Source organism: Durio zibethinus, chromosome 7, assembly GCF_047325235.1.
Source record: "Durio zibethinus cultivar Kanyao isolate XHJ-2024 chromosome 7, ASM4732523v1, whole genome shotgun sequence".
NCBI lineage: Eukaryota > Viridiplantae > Streptophyta > Magnoliopsida > Malvales > Malvaceae > Durio > Durio zibethinus.
In genome coordinates, this window is record NC_143168.1 from 20277625 (window position 1) to 20305281 (window position 27657).

Here is a 27657-nt window from a genome sequence, read left to right on the forward strand (position 1 = left end):
ACACACACAAGTCCTACTTTTCAGAATAGTATGAAATTTACCAGTACAACTAAAATTGTCCAATATCAGAAAGTTGTAACCTTGGAAACTTTCTATGCAAAAAAATAACCGACCATCGATGGTACAAAAATTGCAACAAATCCACATGAATGGGGATTCTATGAAAACTGGAGTTAAAATCACCCACAAGATCTGACTGCAAACTCAAAAAAAATTCACTTCAAATATCACAATACTATCACTCCCAAATGAAGGTTTCAAGTCAAAATCTTAAGAGACAGGCAATTTAGATGCTATTACTTACAGATCAAATAAAAAATGCAGAAGGAATCCAAAACTCTCTTTGGCTGAGGTCATAGCATTTGGCTTCCAATGTCATATTTAAATGGTTTAAGAAGACTTACGAATTGAGGAAATCAGGCAGCCGGCTTCCACAGCAGCTGCTTCAGCTACTAATTTTCCACCATCTTCCGGTGCCAAGTCAATCTTTTTGCCTCATGGCCGAAGTAGTTTGACAATATGTTGATCTAACGATAGATAGATGTGTGGTACATATCCTAGCAGTGTACTAAACAATGTAATCTAAAATAAAACCGAGGAAGAAGATTATAGAAATGTTCGTTCATTATTGATTCAAACTAAGATACAAACATTGATGTGTTTATTTCCTCTCAATTTCTATAAAAAAACAAACAATGAATAATCACTATAACGCTAAAGCTATACTCAATTAAGGAGGGCCTATGCTCTTCCTTTTCTCTTGTCATCCAAGGCCTGCTCCAAAAATAAAATAAAATAAAAAATGGGTTAAAAGAAGATGTAAATGCACTAGCAATTAAGGTAACAATAGAACTACTTTCCCTTAAATTCTAACAATATATTTTGTTTAAGTACTGCAGAACAGAGCATGATTAATTCATATTCTCACTTTCGCAATTCATCCTGATAACCAAAACTGAATGACAGCGCACAAACTTTTCAATCCTTTAAAATTTTATTCTCATCTTGATAGTTACTCCACCATGACAATAGCACTCTTTATGGTTCCATTCATCTCATGACAATTTTGTTGTAGTAAGCATGCACAACAACACAGACTTGTTCATTTTCTCCTCTTGTTTTAAGTGAAAATCAAAAGATGACATGAGATTGCATTTAAAACTAGAGTAAGAATTGCCAATGAAGCCTTGGCTCCCTAGGTTTAAGTCTCACTGTGTGTGGGTATGATTTTTTAGTTATTTTATAGTTTGTTAGTTGATTATTCAGTGATTGTAACTTGATTATGATGTAATAATTGATTATTCAGTTGATTATATGAATCTAAACTTGATTATGAGTGTAACTTCAAAAAGAAAAAACCTAGAGTAAGAATTCCACCTTTAAAGGTGTCATTAATCTATGATAATCGATAATTATTTTGGTTGTCTTATTCTTTCCCTAGAAGTGAAGTTTTCTATGTGATACCATAATCATGTATAAGACAACTTATTGACATCCTTGCAACATAACTTGAATTTGTTAATTAAGTTGGGAATGAGATGTGAATTGTTCAAAAGTATACAGTAGAGGTTCTCTCTAAAAACAACCACCAGCACCACCACTATGACAAAAACCACATGCAAGCAGTTGGAACTCTCTTAAGCAAAGTTTGATTAGAAAGGTACCTTGTTCTGGAACATTCTCATAGTCAAAACAAGAGTATCCCGCATTCTGTCAAGAACATGAATAGCATTCCATTAAAAAGTATTATGGTTAAATAAATGTCAGTCTAATTATATATATTTATCTTTTATACATAATTTACACAACAATAAAATTGTAAAAAGAAAAAAAAAAAAGATGCATTAGACCCCCAAACCTTGCACACTAATTGAGTTTATATTTTACATTAAAAAAAAAAACAAGTATACCACATGACAAAAGATAAATTATTTCATCATTTAAAATTAATGGTTATATCTACAAACTTTTGATAAAAAATAAATCCAATTCCATCAGCCAGCCAACCCCCTCTCCCTTTTGTCTCTCCTTATCTCTCTTCCCCATTTCCCTGTTCCTTTTTTGATAGGAAGCTAGAGCTCTTGAGTTGAAACCAAACAGTTTCTATCACATATAAATTGAATTATATTTAGAGTAATATATTTCTTTTGCACAATCATATGTTAACAAAATCAGGAATGTATATAAAGCAAAGTTAATATTAGTCTCATGGACATGCATAACTATAAGCAAAATGTAACAACAAATAGATAGGAAAAATAAAAAACTGATAGTATTAATTTAAAGAATACCAATATTAATCATTAAATCAATGTATTACCGAACATTATATGTGCTAAAGGGACGTGAAGGCCCATTGGAATATGTCAAAACAAATTGTGTTGAGAGTCCACTAGGTACTTTGATCTGTAACATCACCAAGTTAAAAATTCACTTATATCTCATGTTAATAAGTCAACCATTTTGGCACAAATTTCATAATCTAGTTTTACATAAAATGCATAATATGGCAACATGGCCCACTATTTGTATTCTAAGAGCAATGTATACTATACACTTAAATAAAGCAAATTATAAGATTCCCTTCCCAATTTTATCATTCACCATGGAAAGGAACATAAGGAAGTTTTCTAACTTAATTTCTTACTTGGCCTTTATGGTTTGAAAAGGTGAAAGTCCCGTTCTCTCATTACTTATGCATTGTCATAAAGGATATAATTCAGACTAACAATTGTTTATTAATTCTTTCACAGAAGTGTTGATTTCACACTACCCTCTGGCATAGATGATCTCAATGGTCATTATGTTGGCAATAAGAAACCATACGGTGTAGAATATTCGTAAACAATATAATTTTTGTGTATCTGCATAGATGTAAATTTTCAAGTCCACATAATGATAACTCACTGTATATAGACCATGGTCAGACAAGTAGGCTACATGAGTTGTCATATAGTCAATGCATGCAAACCTCAAAATATGAATTCTACTCAAGTCAGCTAAACCTTAGTCGCAGACTATTTGGGCATAAACTATAATAATAAATTAAAAAGCTTCCACATGAATTCCTTACTTTTTGAAGAAAATGACAAGAATTTGAAAAGCATACCGATAATTCCTTTGAATATTTCTCTGCATCCACAGCTTCTGTGCTATTGATCTTAATTTGGTAAGTTGACCGTCTCAAAGTCAATGTTGCTGGCTCCCAATTCTCAGAAGAATCCATCTGTTGAGAAAGTCGGGGAAAATATGGTTCAGAACAATATTAATTCTCTTGATTGTTCTGGTCCACATTTGCATAAACACATAAAAACAAAAGTTAAAAATGTGCCAACAAACATTTCCTTGAAATTATTTCCAAATTTATCAAGAACATTTATCAACATGTTGCTTCTGTACCTTACTGCTCGAAGAAAACCCCCCTTCGCCCAAATCAACCCACCACCCACACCCCCAAGAAAAGGGAATCGACTTTGTTCCCTCAGAACAGTTGCTAAAATAGCATATAACCCTTTGAATCAAGCAGAATCATGGTAAAGAACCAAGGCACTAGTAATGAAATACACTTCTCACCACATTTCAAGTTTCTACTATTTAACTTTTTATTTTCTAAAATCATTTCACAGATAAGATATAAAAAGGTACATCAGCAGTCAGCATTGGCCATCATTTTCTTTAATCTTCAATTGTAAGCCTTATCTCTTCTTATGGGTGTCGTAACATCTAGATCCGAGGATCTATCGCTAGACATTGGCTTTAGGGAGTCGCCACCAATCTTTTTTGTCTAGGTGCGATTGGCCACCTATAGAATCTGTCCTTTCAGGGAACACCTAGAATTAAGGGTCCCTAAAAGAATAGGTTCAGGTCTGCTAACCAGAAAAGGGTTCGGGAGTTCGGTTACGTGTGAGGAAGGTTAGAGCACCCTCACAACGCCCATCAAAAGATGGTACCAGCTTAAATTTGTGTTATCCAAAAGCCTTAAAATTTTACCAAGTAATTAATTATTGGAAATTATTCTCAATTGACTCTAATACTTTTAGCAGAAAATTGAGAAAATTCCCTCACCTCAAGAGTATGCAAGAAAAACTACTGTTTCACTTGCAGAGGCTCCGTCATCGGATTATTTAAAGAAAAAAAAATAAAATCAAAATTAAGATAGAAAGGAAGGAAAGAATGAATTTTTTTGTAGGAAAAATTGATACTTTCAACTTTTCCCCAAAAATATTTTTTTTGAAATTTTGATTTTCAAGGAAAATTGATACTTTCAACTTTTCCCTAAAAATATTTTTTTTTGAAATTTATTTTTCTTTTAAGGAAAATTGATACTTTCAACTTTTCCCTAAAAATATTTTTTTTTGGAATTTTTTATTTTTATTTAAAGAAAATAAAATAATAAAAAATAATAAAAATAAATAAAAAGAATATTACATAAACCTAATCTAATAAATAAAAAATAAAATAAACAATTAAACAAAGAAAAAAAATTTCAAAGATAAAAAAAAAAAAAAAACCTGGAGCGGCTCGGATCGCGGCTCGGCTCGGCTCGGCTCAAGGAAGAGAAAACGGCTCGGGGGGGAGCGGCTTGGCGGCTTGGCTCGGCTCGGCTCGGAGGGGGCTGGCACGCGCGGGTCAGAAAGCGGGTCGACGCCCGAGTCGGGTCGGGTTCGGCAAAACGCACGGATCCTCTAAGTTACTTAAGGCCAAAACGACGTCGTTTTGAGAAGGTATAAAAGGCAATCCCCTTCGTTTTTTCGGCAGAACGCTCCTCCCTCTCTCTCTCTTCTTCCCTTTTCCTCTCCCTTCTCTCTAAAAACTGAAGAACACCGGTGGCGGATTCTGGAAATTTTCGCCGGAATCTGGAAATTTCGCCGGAAGTTGGCCGGAAGATATCCGATTTCTGGGATTCTTCGTCGGAAACTGGGTAGTTCGCCGGAAACTTCAATGTTCGCCGGAATTTTCGTCGGAAAATTCAAATTTCGCCGAAATTTTCGCCGGATTCTGGAAATTTCCCAGAAATTTCCAGAAAAATTTTTCGTCAAAAATTTCTAAAAATTTTTTCACTCCCAGACCACTCCTAAACTTTTCCTAGCTTCCTATACGCCTCCTTTTCTCTCCAATCAGTAGCTTTGCTTACTGTTTTCTCTGTGTTCAGCATTATTCCAGAGGGTCCCTTTTATAGGGATTGATCAGGAGTTCCTGATCAATCCCAATTTCTCCTTGGACGGGAATTCAATCTTTGAATCCCACTGGACTCTTCTGATTGAATTCCCATTTCCAATGGGATTCTTCAGCCTTCAATCTCAGCCCTCCAAAATCAAAATAAAATAAAATAAAAAACTAGATAATTAGAGAAGATAAATCAGCAGATATTATAGGATAAATAATAATAAAAAAATATATCAGATATATAATTAGATAAGTAAAAATACAAAAATGAATAAAATAAAAAAGATAAAAAAATATATATATATACATAAATAATAAAATACACATAAATATTAACAAAAAATAAATAAATAAATATATACATATATTAATACATAATAATAATAATAAATAATACAATACATAAAATACAAAAGAAGAAGAAAAGAGAAAAAAAAAATACAAGATAAAATTGAATTGGGCTTACCCATTTGGGCTAGGCCCAATTGATCTGGGCCGGACCCAATTGGGTGTCTACAGCTGCCCCTCTTTGCACATTTTCTGTGAAACAGAAATTGCGCAAAGACGTAGACACCCAATCAAGACTCAACTCAACATTTTTTGGTTTTTTTGTTTTTTTTTTGTTTTTTTTTTTTACTAAAGCTCCTCTAAACAGAGGCACCACGACTTTTAGAAAGTAAATTGCTCCTCTAAACAGAGGTACCACGACTTTGGAAAGTAAATTACTCCTCTAAACAGAGGCACCACGACTTTGGAAAGTAAATTGCTCCTCTAAACAGAGGCACCACGACTTTGAAAAATAAATTGCTCCTCTAAACAGAGGTACCACGACTTTGGAAAAGTAAATTGCTCCTCTAAACAGAGGCACCACGACTTTGGAAAATAAATTGCTCCTCTAAACAGAGGTACCACGACTTTGAAAAAGTAAATTGCTCCTCTAAATAGAGGCAACGAACTTTGAAAAGTAAATTGCTCCTCTAAACAGAGGTACCACGACTTTGAAAAATAAATTGCTCCTCTAAACAGAGGCACCACGACTTTGAAAAGTAAATTGCTCCTCTAAACAGAGGTACCACGACTTTGGAAAGTAAATTGCTCCTCTAAACAGAGGCAACGGAACTTTGAAAGTAAATTGCTCCTCTAAACAGAGGCAACAGAACTTTGAAAGTAAATTGCTCCTCTAAACAGAGGTACCACGACTTTAAAAAATAAATTGCTCCTCTAAACAGAGGCAACGAACTTTGAAAAGTAAATTGCTCCTTGACAGAGGTACCACGACTTTGGAAAGTAAATTGCTCCTCTAAACAGAGGCAACGAAACTTTGAAAGTAAATTGCTCCTCTAAACAGAGGCAACGGAACTTTGAAAGTAAATTGCTCCTCTAAACAGAGGTACCGACTTTGGAAAGTAAATTGCTCCTCTAAACAGAGGCAACGAACTTTGAAAAGTAAATTGCTCCTTGACAATCATGTCCAAAGGAGTTGAAAGTTGTGTTTGAAGGGATTTCAGGAGATTATGCCCAAAGGTCTTATAAATCAACCCTAATACCAAGAGACGTCCTATTTCAAGGATTAGGAACTTACCTGACAAGTTTCTTCTCAAACTTGCAAAGTCTTTTCATATCTGTCTTTTTCATGTGGGATGTTGGAACACCCCTGCTTCTTGAATTTGTACACTATACTTTCCTGAAAGTAGTGTATGCTATGCAAATGCATATGAATTTCAATGCATATTATGCAAATGTTGGCCAATTAATTCCTGTTCAATGTATGGTACTCAAGTTTCTCAAGCTCTTTTTTTTCTTTCTTGGGTGTCAAGCCTTTTGATTCCTCAAGGATCCAATTGCATTGCTCTTCTAAGATCGAACCAGTGTAGCTCTCAATTGTCCTTTCCACTCACATTCTTTCCTTGTTCAGTTTCTCAATACTTTGGAATAAGCTTCATCAATCGATCATCCCTTGACCATCATTCAATGAATTTTTCAGCACTAGCAAATTTCAAAACAAATTTCATCCACCATCACTGGGTCCTTGTCTCAGCATCAACCATTCCAAAATAAACTCTGTCCACTGATTGTTCAATCATAACTTGCAAGTCATATCGACCAATTCATCTTTGTACTCATCACTTTTCAAGATTTGCCCCATTATATTCTTCATTTGATCACATCATATATCCTTCCAAATCATCTCTTTTAGGTCTCTACCATTTTGTCACCACCATCATCTTAGATTTCTTTTCAAATGAATAAAGACTCTTTTAAGCACATATTCATTCATTCATTATCATTTCAAATCTTGACAAGTACAATGCAATCAAGCATTTTCTCAATTCATTCTAAGGGTGTAACAATAAGAGAACAAAAAGTGAACTATGGCAAAGATAATCAATGAAGATCTATTTTGGTACAGAACAAATGGGAAACGAAATAAATTGGATACATGTCATTGGGATGGATGGTATGTCCAAATGATGAATATTCAGACAATTTTCAACATTAATCTAGGATTCTTTTTCAAAAACTCATTCCATTTACAGTTGAAGTCATCTTGAGCTTGGCGAACTCTGCCCCAGTCTTTGAGGGATCTTCAGATCTCTTTGATCTTCCATTCATGTGAGCCATTTGACCTGGATCTTTTTTTTGTACCAAAATCACCCTTTCAGGTTTTCAATTTGAATCTCTTTTTTTATTTTTTTATTTTCTCATTTTTTCCCTTTTTTTTTTCTTTTCTCATTTTTCATCCAGTGTTGATATCTTTCATGTAGCATGATTCCATTGCTTCATCATGAGCATGTCTTTGCTCAACCTATGATCATTCAAGTTGGGTATTCACACTTGATCCAAATAGACTTTTCAAGGTTGTAATGTAGGCCAAGGTGAAGGGTCATAAAAAAATGGATATAATAAGCTCAAAACATGTATTAAAAAGGTTCAAAACCAAAGGATCATTCGATACAACTTGGCATTTTGCCCCACATCATTTCACTGCTTTTTTCTTTTTTCACACAAAAGATTCTCATTACTTTTCCCCAAGTCATGTGTGGCTTTTATTTTTCTTTTGCTTTTCTTTCTCTTTTCATCTTTGAGACCTTTTGTGGTGTTTTTTTTCTTTTTTTTTTTTTCAAAATTTACCCTTCAGTGTAGAGGGTGATCCTTGGTTGGGGTTCTTTAAAAAAATGATAAGCTCAAAGGGGTAACAATAAATGGTTTTTTAAATGGTAAAAGAAAGATGGTCATTTTTCATCTCAATTGTGAATACCTTTCTTGAACATCATCTATTGAACAGAGCTCATGAACTTGTATAAAAGATTGCACACCTTCAAGACATATCTATTTCACCTTCAGTAACAGCTTATTTTTTGCTCAAATCATCTCCCCACATTGACGTGGATGAGTTCTCAAAATTAAATCCCAGAATTATTGTTATCATTGTCTAAATATTCATCATCTGAAATCTAAGAAAGGGAGTATAAAGTTATGAAAGGTAACAAAGCATAAAGTAATGGTCAAGTGAAAGAGAAAAATGTAATGAAATGCATAGACTTGCCTTTATTAAAATGATAACAAGTGGAGTCATATTGCAAAAAAAATCTAACATTGTTTGAAAAGAAATCCCAAAATGACAAAAGAAACCTTCAACCAGCCTTATCTCCATTGACATCTTGCCCCTCAATTCATTGTGAATCTCCGGATCCTTTCTGTTCCTGACTTTCGCTCAGTACACTAACATTAGGTGCTGTTGCTTTTCCTTGATCAAAACTTACCATTCCATCATTGATCAACCGTTGCACCTTATACTTTAAAGCAGTGCAATTTTCAGTAGAATGGCCAGTAATTCCATAATGGTAGTCACAATGGACTGTAGGATCATACCACTTTGGATAGGGTGGTTTAAGTGGTTCCACATGGCTGGGGGCAATCAAATGGCTATTATAGAGTTCTCGATATAACTCTGTATGTCATAGGAATTGAATCAAATACAGGTTTTTCTCGAGTAGTCCGTTGTTCTCGTGAGCCACTTGCTGGGTTAGTAGGGCGAATTTGAGTTCTTACAGGAGATTGAATGTTAAGGCGGTAAGTGGATGAATAAGATGGTTGTGGAGCTAGCTGGTATGGGTAGGATGAGGCATTATTCAGAGCGGGATAGTATGGAGAGTAGCCTTGGGATGGATAGGGTTGATAACCCCTGAATTGTTGTCTATCAAAGCTCACAGCTTGAGCTTCAGCTTCTTTCTTTTCTGATGCCTTCTTGGTTTCTCCTCCTTTCAACTTGCCATTTTTTATGGCACTTTCAATAATTTCTCCAGAGATCACCATGTCAGCAAAATTTTTTGTTGCATTCCCTATCATCTTTTCATAATAGGGAAGTTTCAAAGTGCTAACAAACAGCACTGTGGTCTCTTTTTCTGTCAGAGGAGGTTGTACCTGTGAAGCTATATATCTCCATCTCTGGGCGTACTCTTTAAAAGACTCGTTTGACTTTTTCTCCAGATTCTGCAAAGACAAACGATCAGGAGCCAAATCGATAATGTGTCGATATTGACTGATGAAGTCATGTGCCATATCACTCCAAGAGCGAATACGAGTCCTATCCAACTGAACATACCATCTGGCGGCAGAGCCAGTAAGACTGTCCTGAAAAACATGCATCAATAGCTTTTCATCATGCGCATGAGCTGCCATCTTTCTGCAATACATTGTGATGTGAATTTTGGGGCATTTTGTACCATCATATTTTTCAAATTTTGGTACTTTAAACTTATAGGGAATAACCACATCAGGGACAAGGCAGAGCCCAGCAGCATCAACTGACCCATAAAAGCTAAATCCTTCCACAGCCCGTAGCCTCTGCTCTAGCATGCTAATTTTGGAGCTTTCCTCAGCTTTCACCCTTACCTTTTCCTTGTCCTTCTCTTTTACATCATCTAGATCAGGAATTGATTCTGCTGCCTTTTCAGTGAAGACAGGATTTATATAACTATTATACTGCCCTGGGTTGAAAGCTGATGGCATTTCAGGACATGTTGGATATGCAAAATGTTGTGGTGGGACCTCTTGGGCAGACTGGGCTTGATGTGGGCCAAAACCTGAAGGGTACAATTGGTCAGCCACTTCTTGCTGGCTTGTACTTCCTTCAACTCCTTTTCCTTTATTCATATTATTGAGAGCCTCCAGAATTTTGCTAAGTTCATTTTCAATCTTCTCCTGAGCTTTTTCTAGCTTTTCAAATCTATGAGAACTTTCCTCCTCCATTTGCCTTGCTCTGGATCTTGTGTTGTATGGATGAGCAAGGTTTTCGCTAGATGGAGCTATCCTCGGACCTTGAGTACCATACTTATGATTAGAAATGTTATGCTGTACCTTATGTATGATGCTTTGATACACAAATGAAATGTACATTTTTTGAATAAAATCTAGTATGAAATGAATGCAAATAATTGTGTTGAAACATGATCATGAAAAGAATACAGATGCATACAATCAGACAAACAACATAGTTAGTTTCGTGGATGAAACGTAAGTGATGTTGATGCATAATGTTACATATGATAAAAATAATACACAAAGTTAAACAATCAAAATGATTAGACAAACACTCTTTTTGTGTCCTAATTTCAGGGTATATCTATCATTGGATAGAAAGGGCTCTATCTTAGGTGTAGGCACTCTTAAGGTTCACTACATGCGGTTTTAAGGTCAAAGTCTAAAGGTTCTCAAATTGCTCCTTACATCCCTGTCCATCACAGACTAGTAAGGCAACCTAATCCTCACCCATTACAGGCTACAAGCGAAAAAGGTTCAATTTGAGTGAGAGTATTTCGCTAGCCACTGCGGAGGCATTAGACCTCACGAAAGCAATAGGTACTTTACTCCCTCTTAGAGGGACGGAGCTCGGGTGTAGAGCTCATGTTATGCACATGCACATGAATGACATAATTAATAAAGTAAATAAAACATGAATGAATAACAACACATATATACAACAAGATTTAATTTATTAGGCTTTTGGAGAACACAAATTATTTGCTGGCCTGACTCTCAAAGTCCCCAGTGGAGTCGCCAAGCTGTCGTAACGTCTAGATCCGGGGATCTATCGCTAGACATTGGCTTTAGGGAGTCGCCACCAATCTTTTTTGTCTAGGTGCGATTGGCCACCTATAGAATCTGTCCTTTCAGGGAACACCTAGAATTAAGGGTCCCTAAAAGAATAGGTTCAGGTCTACTAACCAGAACAGGGTTCGAGAGTTCGGTTACGTGTGAAGAAGGTTAGAGCACCCTCACAACGCCCATCAAAAGATGGTACCAGCTTAAATTTGTGTTATCCAAAAGCCTTAAAATTTTACCAAGTAATTAATTATTGGAAATTATTCTCAATTGACTCTAATACTTTTAGCAAAAAATTGAGAAAATTTCCTCACCTCAAGAGTATGCAAGAAAAACTACTGTTTCACTTGCAGAGGCTCTATCATCGGATTATTTAAAGAAAAAAAAACAAAATCAAAATTAAGATAGAAAGGAAGGAAAGAATGAATTTTTTTGTAGGAAAAATTGATACTTTCAACTTTTTCCCAAAAATATTTTTTTTGAAATTTTGATTTTCAAGGAAAATTGATACTTTCAACTTTTCCTCAAAAACCCTTTTTTTGAAAATTTCTTTCTAAGAAAAATTGATACTTTCAACTTTTCCCTAAAAATATTTTTTTTTGAAATTTTGATTTTCAAGAAAAATTGATACTTTCAACTTTTCCTCAAAAACCCTTTTTTTGAAAATTTATTTCTAAGGAAAATTGATACTTTCAACTTTTCCCTAAAAATATTTTTTTTGAAAATTTATTTCTAAGGAAAATTGATACTTTCAACTTTTCCCTAAAAATATTTTTTTTTGGAATTTTTTATTTTTATTTAAAGAAAATAAAATAATAAAAAATAATAAAAATAAATAAAAAGAATATTACATAAACCTAATCTAATAAATAAAAAATAAAATAAACAATTAAACAAAGAAAAAAAAATTTCAAAGATAAAAAAAAAAAAAAAACCTTGAACGGCTCCGATCGCGGCTCGGCTCGGCTCGGCTCAAGGAAGAGAAAACGGCTCGGGGGGAGCGGCTTGGCGGCTTGGCTCGGCTCGGAGGGGGCTGGCACGTGCGGGTCAGAAAGCGGGTCGACGCCCGGGTCGGGTCGGGTTCGACAAAACACGCGGATCCTCTAGGTTACTTAAGGCCAAAACGACGTCGTTTTGAGAGGGTATAAAAGGCAATCCCCTTCGTTTTTTCGGCAGAACGCTCCTCCCTCTCTCTCTCTTCTTCCCTTTTCCTCTCCCTTCTCTCTAAAAACTGAAGAACACCGGTGGCGGATTCTGAAAATTTTCGTCGAAATCTGAAAATTTCACCGGAAGTTGGCCGGAAGATCGCCGGTTTCTAGGATTCTTCGCCGAAAACTGGGTAGTTCGTCGGAAACTTCAATGTTCGCCGAAATTTTCGCCGAAAAATTTAAATTTCACTGAAATTTTCGCCGGATTCTGGAAATTTCCCAGAAATTTCCAGAAAAATTTTTCGCCAAAAATTTCTAAAAATTTTTTCTCACTCCCAGACCACTCCTAAACTTTTCCTAGCTTCCTATACGCCTCCTTTTCTCTCCAATCAGTAGCTTTGCTTACTGTTTTCTCTGTGTTCAGCATTATTCCAGAGGGTCCCTTTTATAGGGATTGATCAGGAGTTCCTGATCAATCCCAATTCCTCCTTGGACGGGAATTCAATCTTTGAATCCCACTGGACTCTTTTGATTGAATTCTCATTTCCAATAGGATTCTTCAGCCTTCAATCTCAGCCCTCCAAAATCAAAATCAAATAAAATAAAAAACTAGATAATTAGAGAAGATAAATCAGCAGATATTATAGGATAAATAATAATAAAAAAATATCAGATATATAATTAGATAAGTAAAAATACAAAAATGAATAAAATAAAAAAGATAAAAAAATATATATATACATAAATAATAAAATACACATAAATATTAACAAAAAATAAATAAATATATACATATATTAATACATAATAATAATAATAAATAATACAATACATAAAATACAAAAGAAGAAGAAAAGAGAAAAAAAAATACAAGATAAAATTGAATTGGGCTTACCCATTTGGGCCAGACCCAATTGATCTGGGCCGAACCCAATTGGGTGTCTACAATGGGAAAACACTTATTTACAGTTGATTATAATATTGTAATCTGTATATTTATGTTTGTATCTCTAGAACTAGGGACAAAAAATTAGGATAGACAATCCCTCAATTATAGGATCAATTTTAGGAAGATTTAGTTTCTTAGTTTACGCACTAATTAGTTGTATATAAACCTAAGGTGCTTGTATAATTCTTTATGAGTAGTTTTTCAATATACATTCAATTTTACTCTTAATTTTTCACATAGTTTTATTTCTTAGTTTTTCCACATAGTATCAGAACGATCACCAATCGGACAGGGGTTAACTACTACACCATGGAAGCCACCTCTAGAATCATGCGGGAGCTAAATGCTACACGGTGTGAGCTACCTCTAAAATCCCAACGTCTAGTGTGATCTTCTGATTTGTGTGTGCTTTGTGTTGATCTTGTCCAACGTTTGGTGTAATTCGATGGATCTGTGTGCTTTGTGTAATCCCACATTGAGATAATTTGAGGTTTTGCTATAATATATATGTTGAGATCTAAACCCAAACTTGTGAGGCGCCTTTTATGGGACAAAACCATGAGACCTTCAGTCAAAGCAGACAATATCTCATAAGTTGGGTATGGATCTCCACAAATGGTATTAAAGCCAAATCTTGTTAAATTTTTTAGTATTATTTTTTCCTTCTTTGGCCTTCATTGCCTAGAATTGTCTGCGGTTAAACTTTTGCTATCAAGACTTATTTCAATCTTGAAAAATATAACCATGCCAAAGATTGCAAAATCTACCACTACTACCCGATTTGAGGAAGTGACAATTGGTAAAACCATCGGAATACTACAGAAGTCTCAAAAACAAAAAAAGTTGGATAGAGAAGAGATAGAGTAATTAAGAAGCATATTGAAAACTCTTGAAAAGCCTACTGGGGTATGTTCTTTGGGTAAGATCTCTAGCTCAAGTAAAGCTTCTGGTTCTCATGGATTAAATGTCTCGGTTAAACCTATTACGAGTTTTTGGGTCATTGATGCATTCCTTACAGAATTTTAGGACATTTACCCTATGCCTTAGTATTATTGTTGTTGCAGATGATTCACTTACTACAATGGCAGGATTAGGAGATATTCAAATTAATCCCTCGTTTATTCTTAAAAATATTTTTCATTTTCTTGGATTGTCTACTAATCTAATATCTATACAAAAACTTACCAGAGACATGAATTGCAAAGTGACTTTTTATCCCTCCTATTATGAATTTCAAGATTAGAGTTCGGGGAAGAGGATTGAACTTACTAAGGCAAGGATGGACTATACTATCTTAAGACATCAAATAACACAAGTAATATTAAGAATAGTTTACCTTTGTCATTTTTTTCTGAAAAATCTCCCAATAAAGATAAAATTTGGCTTTATCATTTTTGTCTTGGACATCCTTCTTTTGGAACTTTGAAAAACATGTTTCCTTCTTTGTTCAAAGGATTAAATGCTGAAAATTTTCATTGTGATATTTGAGAAATTGCAAAGCATAGACGTGTGTCTTTTCCAGTTAGCAATAAAAGAAGTTCTACTCTTTTTTACTTGATTTATGTGACATATAGGGTCCTTTTACAATTCCTAATATTTCTAGTGCAAGGTGGTTTGTTTCTTTCATAGATGATTGCACTAGGGTCTCTTGGATATTTTTACTTAAAACAAATCAGATGTGAATAATGTGTTTTTAAGCTTCCAAAACATAATCCAAAATCAATTTGGAGTGAAAATCAAAAGATTTAGGTCTGACAATGCAAGAGACTATTTCAACCAGAGTTTATCTACCTATTTCCAAAATGACGGGATTATCCATAAGTCATTTTGTGTTAATACTTCACAACAAAATGGAATGACAGAGAGGAAAAACAGCCATTTACTAATCACAACCCGAGCTTTACTTTTTCAAGCAAACATACCAAAATCCTACTAGGGAGAAGCTGTTTTCATTGCCACACATATTATAAATAGGTTACCTTCAAAGGTTTTGAGATTTAAAACTCCTATGGAACTACTCTTACAATTTTATACCAACTTTAATACCACAAACAACCTTATGCTTAAGATATTTGATTGTACATCATTTGTTCATGTTCACAGTCATAATTGGTGGAAGTTGGATCTTAGGGCAATTAAGTGCATTTTTGTGGGGGTATTCATCAACTCAAAAAGGATACAGGTGCTATCATCCTCCTACCGAAAATTTTATGTGTCTATAGATGTCACTTTTGAAGAAAGTAAACCATTTTTTACTCAATCTTATCTTTAGGGGGAGACTTCATTCATGGAAAAGAAGGATAAAAACTTCTTTTTGCTTGATTTGTCCACCTCTTCAACATTTTCATCCATTAATTCTTCTAAGTCTAAACCTGTTTCTTTTGAGTCCAAGTCAAACACTGAATTTGAGTCTGAATCCATACCAAACACAAAAGATGTGACAAAAGATAATATTGTTTTTGATTCTATGAATGAATTACAGGTGTGCTCAAGAAGAAAAAGTCCAGATCTTGAACCAATGCAAGTCCAAGAACCTAATCCTAACTTTGGAAATGAGGCAACTACAGTTTTTGACTTTGTTTCTCAAAATGAGCATGAATCTCCTAAGATTATAACTAGTGATTATGATTTGCCGATTACCATTAGGAAAGGAACCAGAGAATGTACTAAGCATCCACTATACCCAATCTTTAATTTTGTGTCATTTGAAAAATTCTCACCATCCCACAAAAATTTCCTTGTGAGCTTAAATACTATTTTTATTCCAACTACATTATCTGAGGCATTATCCAATGAGAAATGGAGGCAAGCCATGAAAATAAAAATGGAGGCCTTAAAGAAAAATAAGACATGGGAACTAGTAGAGTTGCCTAAAGGAAAAAATTCAATTCAGTGTAAATGGGTTTTCATTGTAAAATACAAGGCTGATGGTATTGTTGAAAGGTATAAAGTCAGGTTGGTGGCTAAGGGCTATACTCAAACTTATGGAGTGGATTATCAGAAAACTTTTGCTCCATTTGCCAAGATGAATAAAGATAAAATTTTGTTATCATTGGCTGTAAATTACAATTGGCAGCTTCAACAATTTGATGTTAAGAATGCTTTTCTACATGGTGATTTGGGAGAAAAAACATATATGAAGGTTCCCCCGGGATTTGGAGATCATCTAGAAGCAAACCAAGTATGCAAGCTGAAAAAAGCTTTATATGACCTTAAGCAGTCTCCTAAGGCTTGGTTTAGGAGATTTGCCAAAGTGATGCTCATTGTGGGATATAAACAGAGTAAAAGGGATTACACATTGTTTATCAAGCACTCTAATTCAAGAAGACTCACTGTTCTATTAGTGTATGTTGATGATATAATTGTAATCGGAGATGATGACAAACATAGAGAATCTCTAAAACAGTATTTGGCTAGAGAATTTAAGATAAAAGAGCTAGGAAAGTTGAAGTGCTTCCTAGGAATTGAAGTGATTCACTCACGGCATGGTATTTTCATCTCACAATAGAAATATGTGATGGATCTTTTGAAGAAAACTGGGAAGTTTACATGCAAACTTGCAAATACCCCTTATAGATCCTAATCATAAACTTGGAGAAGCTAATAAAGATACTGCTGTAGATAGAGAGATGTACTAGAGATTAATTGGAAGACTCATTTATCTCTCACATACTAGACCTGATATAGCATATGTTATGAGTGTGATAAGTCAATTTATGCATAGTCCTAAAGAAGTGCACCTACAGGCTATCTACCGTGTATTGCACTATTTGAAGGCCAATCCTAGGAGAGGTATCTTATTCAAAAGAAATTCGAGACTGATTTTAGAGGCATATACAGAGGCGGATTACGTAGGTTCAGTAACTAATAGAAGATCCACTTTAGGTTACTGCACTTTCCTACGTGGTAATCTTGTGACTTAGAGGAGTAAAAAAATAAAACGTGGTGGCAAGATCAAGTGCTAAAGCAGAGTTCAGAGCAATGGCTCAAGGAATTTGTGAACTACTATGGTTAAAGGTTATCCTAGAAGACTTGAAAGATCAAGTGGGATGGACCAATGAGACTCTATAGTGATAACAAGTCTACAATAAGCGTTGCACACAATCCTGTGCAACATGAAAGAGCAAAACATATTGAAGTAGACCGGTATTTCATAAAGAAGAAACTAGACAGTGGGTTGATTTGTACACCATATGTATCAATCAAGGGTAAACTTGTAGATGTGTTGACTAAATGTCTTAATAGTGCATCATTTCAAGAAATTATTTCCAAGTTGGGAATGGAAAACACCTATTCACTAGCTTGAGGGAGAGTGTGGGAAAACACTTATTTACAGTTGGTTGTAATATTATAATCTGTATATTTATTTGTATCTCTAGAATTAAGTATTTGTATTCCTAGAATTAAGGATAGAAAATTAGGATAGACAATCCCTCAATTATAGGATCAATTTTAGGAAGATTTAGTTTTCTAGTTTACCCGCTAGTTAGTTGTATAAAAACCTAAGGTGCTTATATAATTCTTTATGAGCAGTTTTTCAATGTACATTCAGTTTTACTCTTAGTTTTTCACATAATTTTATTTCTTAGTTTTTCCACACTTCCTTCTCTAAAAGTCATGTCCAAGGCTTCTCTAAAAACAATTTTATCCACCTTATTACTTAGTGTGTCTCTTCATATAGTGGTTTCAAAACTTGTAACTCATGAACCATTTGAGACTAAATGAACTCCTAGGATATTGCCACCCATCCTAATCCAATCAATTTGGGTAAAGTTTCAGAATTGCAATAAACCTCGATTTTCCATGGGATTTAGAGTATGAACTGACAACACTATTCTCCTACTAGATTGATGAAGGAGGTAAACTGCTAAACTATAAGAATTGATAGATTAGTAAAATGAAAGTCTCCTGCTAACAGTTGCCAACCATTTATTTGAATTCACCAAGCACTATTTTTCTTGAAAAATAGAAGCTATTAGGCATCATTCTTAAAAATAAATACATAAGTGAAAAAGAAATCATGAAGGAAAATAATATTCTATATAACTTTGGGAGAGCGGTAGTTGAACCTACCAGCAACAGAACACTAAATGTTGCTTGGCCTCTGGAAATGCACGTGTCGATCTCATTTTGCATGTCTGGGTCTGCAAAGTGGCTGATCAGAAATCTATGGAAATAATAGAAAGATGCCAAATAAAACAAAAGAATATGTGATGGATAAATGCATCAAAATTTATGTGTATACACAATATTCACAACTGTTCAAACAAAACATTCTTCTGATGTGTATACAGGAATCATAAACAGAATCTTTCATTACTAATTTAGGAAATGAAGCCAAGTAATATTTTGTAGAAGTTGAATAACATTAGGTTAATTATTAAGCAACAAAAAGACAATGGTCTAACAAAAACTACGTCGAAATTCAAGACATAATAGCATCACGGGATTTGAAAGGAATTTATCCAATATATAGTAGTGAAATCTTGATCATTGGGAAGACCACAGAATATGTATGTAAATCATATTTTTAAAGTAGCAAAGACTTGTAATGCAGAAAATCAAGCACATGGAAACAAAATTATGATCCCTTATTATTTATACAGTTGACTTAAGGCTTGACAAACAATGCAAACAGATAAATTTACCACACATAAAAATGGAAACTGAAATGAAATACATTAAGTATTATTCTAGTTAAGGAAATTTCAGTGACCATAAGGTCTAACAACGCAGCCTCACATGCACTTACCACATTTTATTTTGTTCTGATCATTAGCAAAAAGCCTCACTAGTTCCCCCTGACAACAGTAAACAATTTGGGAAAAGCAGAATCAGAGAGACAATATTCTTCTCAACTAAAAATTGTGAAAAGGTTTAGTGAAAGTTCCAGGAGAAGTTTATGCATTATAAAAGGAATAATCTTTTTGCAGTGAAAAGGAACCTTATTTAAAAGGGATGTAAAAATGCTGCCACAATAAGCACACATTATCTAACATCATGCTGGAGAAGTTCAAAATGACATGTAGTATACTGCTCAAGTCTATATGTAATGCATGACCAGTATGCTAAAAGCTATCTCTTAGACACTGTACGAATGCCATGTTCGGTTTCAGATTTTGGTGTCCTTCCGAAAAATAAATCAGATTCTATCTCATTAAATTTCCTGATTCAATTTAAAACAGTGTCCATGGGCTTTTGCTGCCAAGGAACTGACTGGAATGAAAATAAAAAAAAATCATTGTAACATATACGTACCTGATGGCCCTGGTCATCCATTGGTATGCATTCAACAGCAATCAGTTTATCAACATCATCAGCTGTGACAACATATTCTGGATTTGTAGCTCCTGGAGAAATTTTTTTACCAAAAAAAGTAAGGTACACAAAATAACTACACAAAGAACACCAAAAGGTCACATTCATTCCATGCTTACCCTCAATGTACTGCCTAGTGCCATCCTGAAGATGACGAACCCACTGCAGTGCAAACAACATCGTTAAAATATGAAAGATTAATCCTTACATATAAAAGGGAAACTTCACAAATGAAAATTTTCATGTGAATAAAATCCAAGAAATTCCACCTGAAACATACAAAGTGTTGTCCCTCGTACAGGAAATCCACAACCTAGAAGCTTTTCTCCTGGTGTGGCATCACCAATTATCTGAAACCCCTCAATGCCAGGCCCTTCTGAATTCAAATAAGTTATATTAGATGCTATTAAAGATCATAATTTTATTCCACGGATCAAATGTCAATCACCTTCAGAAGCATCAGAGGCCATCTCATCACGCTGATACAAGACATTGTTGGTCATATCCTCAGCTCCAATTCTTACAAAACTTTTATCAAATGCACTATCAGGATTAGGGTCAGCAACTCCTCTGTAAGAATATGATTAATAGATAAGTACGAAGTAAAACCATAGTAAAAATAATTCTAATTATTATCATTGGCACTGAATGAAAAAGTCACGCTGTATTACACATGCCAACTTCCTTTGATAACAAATAAAACAAAATCAAAATAAAAGAAAGTTATACTACCTTTGAATAAGGAAGAAAATTTGACATGTGGGATATATTTCCAATTGCAGTAAAATTTCAAGATTGATTTGGTACAGCAATATCAATGATGTTCATGTCAGGGCATATTAATGACAAAACACAAAGGAGACAGGGTCATAAACATAAAAATGCAGTTTACAAAGGATGCAATTTAACTCACCAAAGCTATGTGCTCAAATCAGACGTGTCAAAAAACAAGTGAAAATATGTGCACTACAGGATCAATTAAGCCCTAGATAATTTAATCCCACATCTGGCATATCTCCATCCTTCATCAAAGGGGAGTTCTGGAGAAAAGTTACTCATAATTATCATATATAACCAGTTCTAATAATAGGGAAAATTATTGGATAATTTCTCTTGCAATTTACAAACCATGCGGCAAGGAAAAATGGTGTAGAATTGCACCCAAAAGAAAAGGCTACATATATGTTTCATCACATCTCAAGAGTCAACAAAGAATTCCAGTTAATAATGTGACCAAGAAAAGCCAAATGGCTACAAGAAAACTAGGTAGTGTGACCTATCAGAATTGAATAAGAACCCCTGTGAATTGCCATTGCTTAATCGTTGTTGCCCCTGATCATTGAAGATTAAATTTTTTGCAGTGTGATCATTATCATGCATGTATCTCAGCATATTCCCAGGTGGTATAAGATGCTGCTCATCTGTATAGTGATTATTGGGAGAAAAGCCATGACTAGCCTGAGAGAGAGAGAAAATAAAAGGACTACTTAATACAAAATGAAAAGGAATGCAATAGAAAGAGAATACAAGTTGATATGACAAAGAAGCAACAGGAAAAGATGGTAATCTAGTAGATTACATGCAAATAGTACCATGGATCCATGAGGATTTTGATTTTTCAAAATGCCAAAAATAAGGCTATCTTTTTCGTGAGATCTGCCTGCAGCATGAGATCCCACAATACCTGTCAACTCTCTAATTCTATCCTGTGATATATGTAAATCAATGAGTCTATCTGTTCTCCCAAATAATGACATCAATAATAATCCTAACAAAAGGTAAACTCACTGCAGAAAGAAAAACCTTGATCTCATAAGTTGCCTAAATATGTAATGCCTCATTAAAGCAAAATCTTGATGCAAGAAACACAAAATCAGGTAAAGAGTTGATACTTTCATACAAACATACTTCTCCAAATAGCCACATCGACAATCCATGCACCTATGTTTACACACACATGCATGCAAAGCAGGTAGCAATATTGAAACTTCATTGGTTACACAGAAGAGAATCCTTTAATCCTAGTAAGTAACTTTCAAGTCATTTCAAGAAGATAGTCACTAATTCTGCCAATTCCTTGGTTTTCTATGTACCAATACACCTATCCATTTTCATGCATAATTAAATAAATGGATTTATTTTTAAAGTGAACTCGCATTTAGCTCCAGTGAGGCCAAGTAGAAGTTGACGTTACATATTTTAATTGTGACAGATCAACACAAAGAGCTTCACTATTGTCAAACAAAACTTGAATTTCCTTGTTCTAGTTATTTCATATTTTAGATTCTTAAGAAAATAAAAAAATATTATTGCAAGAAGAAATACATAATCTTCACGTGTCTTTCAAAGAGAATATTCTTCAAACTTGAGGAAACCCATTATGCATCAAATGCCTTATGTTCTCCTTAGCATGTATTACTTTGGCACAAAATACAAATCATTTTTAGTTCTTAAAAACAAACTATTTGAGAAGGCTTAGTTATCCTAACTACTTTTATACCAGCCTTTAAAATTTGAAATTGGAGGAGTTAACATTTCAAAGTATGATCCCAATAGTATGATTTCATCTAATAAAACATTATTCTTATGTTGTACCACAGGCACAGGCACAGATGGGGAACATATATAGTTAATGAATACATTTACAAGTGAAAGTTGGCATCCAACTACAACTGGAATTCTATCCATCTAAATAGATAACAGTATAAGACTACAGCCACAAGTAAGATCAATGGTTTATCACCCACAATGCTAAGATTTGTCTGCCCCAGACCCTTTTTTAGTTTCTTTGAGGCAATTGCTATTTTCTAGATGAAGTTTCCCTTCTCTAGATGTAGGGTATAAGAATAAATATCTAGGAGTTACAAATAATAAATGATACAGGCAACAGAGGATGGTACACTTACATGTGACGTTCTGATCTTCCACTGTAACTGATCATGTAGGTGCTGCAAATATATAAAAGATGGTAAGTTTTGATTTGTCAAAACCATTTACTTACTCGAAATAGAGTACACAAGCTGCCAAATAAAGCAGGTCTTACAGAACTAAGAGAGTCCTCAGTGGAAAAATTAAAAAATAGTAGTTGTGTATAAATTACACTTTGAGAGGAAAGGAACAACATTGGCCCATGAGCAAAAGGTAACAACTATAGTCCTGATAACATGGTCATATGGATGTAAAGAAAACATAATGCCCTTCAAAGCCTTATTTTATGAAACTTCATTGTATTCATATGCCCAATTCCTATAACTCAGATATCTTTCAAAGCTAACTCTTCAATATAAACACTCACAGATATGTGAACTGTCCATATGATTTCAAAAGGTCTTATGTTCGTGTTCTAAATAAGCCTATAGTAACATTGAAGCTGAATATGTTGTAAATAGGGTGCCAGGTGGTTTTATTGTTTACATCCTTGTATTACAATGCAATGCAATCAGACAATTGCTTGCTTAACCGATACTTACCCATTAGATCATAAAAAAATACACGATATATAGAAGGTAAATTGATGACACTAGCCAACGGATGTTTTTAAAATACAATAACCACAGAAGGCCATACCTCCAGCAGAAATCATATGAGAACCCAGGTGAGATGATCAATGGTAAGCACCAGCCAGTAAAAATTTTTTAATTATTCAGTAGATGGGCAAATTCCTGTGGCCTGTGTATTGGTGTAATAGCTTCTCCTTATTTGCTTACGTGTTTTAACTTTTAGAATTTAGAGATAAGTCAAACAGAATGTACAATGTTGAGAACTGGATGGTACAATTTTTTTAATCATTCAGTAGATGGAGAAAGCAGCGTGGCCTGTGCATAAGCACCATCTTGTCCTCTGATGGGGATAAGTCAAACAGAATGTTAACAAGAATTGGGCGCAGGCCCAAATTGATACCCCATATGGCCATATCAGTATTATTGCAACTCACTGACCACCCTCCCCCTACCCAGTTGTCAAACAAATAGAACCTGCATGTTATCAAGTTCATACCTTCACACTGCTTGTAATGGTAGATGCATTTACAGCGTGAGGCCAAAGACCATATTCAGCCAACAGCCCGAGCAAGGATGACATGAAGATATATCTCTCATCCTCCACAGCCTGAGAAAAGCAATGCCCTTAACAACTTCCTTTAATAAGCAAAGGGAGAAAGAAAGTAGAACTTGAAGGCGAGCAAGGAACACTAAAGAAAAGAGACAACCACACAAAAACATACTAAATAGTTAAACTTATAACTTGACACTCAGAAATTTTGACAAAATGGATTGATATCTGGTGTTTTCCAAGATATCCTAAGCGCATACAGGCTTAAAACATTTTACCGATTTAAGAGAACAGATATAAAATCACCCTGCTGACTTCAAGTCAAATTGGACCATTGTCCAATATATTCAAGTTAGAAGAATCTATGATGTTGTCCAATCTCTATAAGACATTATATTTTCCTTCTCTAAGCTTTTAGAGTTACTAGCTCTCATATCAGTATTTATATATTAGCTATTGTTAGGATTTCTTAATCAAGAGGTAAATTTTGATTTCATTGATTTATCATCGCTAATAGAATGGGTCCTTGAGCCCAGTCACAAGTTAAACACCAAATGGTACCAAGCATATTTAGTTCATTACATTCTAACTGTAAACTATAAATTATAATATGAGTAGGAAGTTTTTGAGGCTTCATTAGTAATGTCCATAAGCTTTTACTGATTTGGGCAAATATGTCAAATAGTATGAAGGGAAAATTTTTCAGAAATACACACTATGTTTCACCTTTAGATCATGGGTCAGCTTTAAATTTTCTTCAAGGTCACCTTTTCTGAGAGCCAATTCATTTGAGGCAGAAGTGATTGATTCTTTTTGCTTCTCATCAATTGCCTGTCACTCAAAATGATGTTACATCAGTTCATGCAATAAATGACTGCACTTGTCAATCCATTCTAATAACACAAAGAACCAATGCAGAGAAACTATGGAGTCCATAACGAACCATCCGTAAGTCAGAGAATTTCCTCTCCAGTGCACATTTCTCATTCAGCAGTTGTAATTCCTGAGACCATACAGATCAATATGTTTCTTTCTATGTCAATAAAAAATGTTAGAGGAAAAATGACTACAAAATTAGTTAGAAGCATTTTTCTTTCAAAAGGAAATGGAAATTAATCAACAAGAAAGCAATGGCCCTTAGAAATGTTAAACCTTCACACATGCAACGGCAATTTGTTCACGAAGATGCTGAATCTCCTCTTTCTGTGCACTAGCTCGCAAAGAAAGTTCCTAATTCATAAAATTTATGTGAGGGAACCACAAAAAGCCTCATCATGAGTGTAGAATCCACCATTCAAATGTTCAAGAAGTTCTAGTACCTTAGCCTCTGAATCTTGAAAATCAAAATTTCTGTCTTCTTTTAATTTACTTGGAGCAAGACGTGTTTCAGAGCTATGCCTGCTTAACAAGGCAATATTTACTTGAAACTAGTAACAGATCTATAATACTTTAGATAGAACGCTTGTAGAAGATTGTTAAGTGGAGCAATTTGGACCTGGTTGGGGAACTACCTTTTTAAAAAATCAGAGCTCTGTGCTTGAACCCCATCACTGTTAACCCCATGTGTGGAATGCTCACTAGAAGATATCACATTGTCAGTCTAGGTCCTCTTCAAGACAGCCTCTGATTGCACAAGATTTAATATTTTCCATTATCACTAACAAAATCTTGCACTGTACCTCATTTTATTTTCCTGTTCCATATTTCATTGTCCAGAAAGTAACAAGATTTTTGCATGATAAGAATACCACTTCCAGAGCTGCAAGACAATTAACATGAAATAAAAATATAGTCAAAGTTGAACCCCAGGTATGGTTATGGGGATACAATTCTTGTATGAGGAGATCAAAGTCATAAAACATCCAGATCCAGTGCACAGAAAAAAAAAAAAACGATACTTAACCATATAACAATTTTCTGCCTTTTTATTTCTTTTCTTATCAGGAGTTCATTCAATAATTTCAATAGTTTCTAGGAAAAAGGAATTATTTATGAAAAACCATTCAATATGCAAAACTAGGAAGGATCTTGGATTAGTAAGGCCTATAAATGATCATCTTACAAGATGAATTACATGAATTACAAAAGAGCCCATTAAACAGGACCATTCCAATTTCTGGACACCACATTGAACTAGTTGACTGTAGCCTGTAGAACAAACAATCACACTCTTCGAAAGGGAAACAAATTAATATCATTGTCAACCCAATGGCAACAAAACTCAAAATAATCCATTAGCACCAAAAGATGAGCTAACTGGACCATGAGTTCCAAAATACAACACAAAACTTTCAAGTGAGAAGAATTTGCCCTGTTGCTATGACTAGAGTGGTAAAGCGGTGGCAACCAATGGTGCCAAGTGTGTAGAGTCAAATCTCACAAACAGAAAACAGAGAAAACCAAAAAGAAAATAATGAAAAAGTTAAAAGGGCATTTGGTATCCTAATTCCCAGCCCTTAGAATTTAGATTATATTGCAATTACATTAAATTGCTCATAACCCAAGAATCCAGTTTTGAATGTAGGATGCTTAAATGAGAAGCCACCTTATTTCTCAAACAGCCAAAATCTTATTAGTCTATTCTCCAGTCCATTTACTTGTTGTTTAATACTTAGACTAACATAATGCGAAACGACTATGGATACAAATCTGTTATTGTCTAATTCTCGGTTTGGAAAAGAAAGGCCAATAAAAGAAGGCAAAAAAGGGATACTACTATTCTTTTTCCCTATTCCAAGCATCTCCTTCCAAATTCAATTTCCTAACAATAATTTCATTTCAAACTATACAAGAAAGTTTGCATACTCCTTTCCTATTTCCATCCACACCAGACACCAAACAGAGTGCATGACTGAAGATTTAAAACCAAGTATTAATAGGAAATATTGAATCCAAAACAGCAGTTAATACAATATCAAAGAATTGGCACACCCCCAAAGAAAAAAAAAGAAAAAGAAAACTTAATTTGCCCTTAATTTCTTCAGAAAATATCAAAATCAAACTTCATTAACATGTTCTAACTCAAACTATTAGCCTTAAACTATTCCTAGATGAACCTTTTAAGTAAAGCTCCGTTTCGCAACGTAGAAAAATCAAAGCAAATAAAAAGAAAAGATTCATATAGCCTTACAAGAATCATTAAGAATTAAAGTTTTCTAATAATCTTGGATAAAAAAAGAATTTCCAAAAATTAAAGGAAAAAAAAAAAAGAAAAGTTTCTTTAAATTACCTGCGTTTGGATAAAAATTTGGTATGAGTTTTCCGGAATTAGAAAGATGAAAGAAAGTCTGGGGTTTTATAGGGGACGTGAAATTTTAATTTTAAAAAATGGGAAAAAAAAAAGGGAAAAAAGAAATATGGGTGGTCTGATTTTGATGTAATTCTAGATGGAATAAGAATTTGTTGTACTGGTTAATTAAGTCAACCGGTGGTCGTTGGACTATTCGTATTCGTTGGCTTTCTGTTTTGGTGATCAGACTATGAAAATGAGAGCTTAGATTTTTTAATTACAAAATGGGGCCGAGCAAGGTCGTTCAATGGAGGAAATTAATAAACTATACTAGTAATTATAAAATAACCAAATTATGGTAAGCCCACGTGAAAGAAAAAAAAATTTAAAAAAAATGTGAGAATAAATAAGTGAAGAAAAAAAGTTAGGTAATTATAAAAATATTGGATATTTTTTCAATCAAATATTGAAAATTTTAAAAAAATAATTAATTAAAAAATATTTAAATTTATATATTAATGATATTTATAACTTTTATTTTATATATTTGTTATGATTTAATTTGAGTTTTATGTTAATTTTAAAATGAAAATAGAAAATAAAAAAATTAATTTGAAACCTTTAAAAAATTTAGAGGCGAAACACTTACAGTTGACATTAAGCTTTCTGCATGATGAATCTGAATTCAATGT

At 34.2% G+C, this 27657-nt stretch overlaps 1 protein-coding gene across 9 annotated transcripts; it reads right to left on the reverse strand.

The window, feature by feature from the left end:
- Positions 1–197: 197 nt before the first annotated feature.
- LOC111276943 (uncharacterized) lies at positions 198–27274 on the reverse strand. Of its 9 annotated transcripts, none has more exons than XM_089763765.1 (21): positions 26966–27203; positions 25416–25495; positions 25248–25313; positions 25056–25134; positions 24889–24966; positions 24680–24739; positions 24463–24567; positions 23683–23793; positions 22593–22634; positions 21279–21392; positions 20963–21144; positions 20135–20256; positions 19956–20062; positions 19806–19848; positions 19627–19718; positions 19121–19169; positions 18442–18512; positions 3110–3226; positions 2321–2406; positions 1665–1710; positions 198–774 (listed from the first exon to the last, which is right to left on the reverse strand). In XM_089763765.1, the coding sequence occupies exons 2-21, from the start codon at positions 25436–25438 to the stop codon at positions 742–744; spliced, it is 1626 nt and encodes a 541-aa protein (XP_089619891.1). In that variant the 5' UTR covers positions 25439–25495; positions 26966–27203; the 3' UTR covers positions 198–741. The 9 variants fall into 9 exon arrangements, 8 of the variants coding, with proteins under 8 accessions (XP_089619891.1, XP_089619892.1, XP_089619895.1 ...); XM_089763766.1 differs by having other exon boundaries at positions 19956–20059; positions 26966–27149; XR_016343590.1 differs by having other exon boundaries at positions 607–774; positions 3110–3283; positions 26966–27149.
- Positions 27275–27657: the final 383 nt, after the last annotated feature.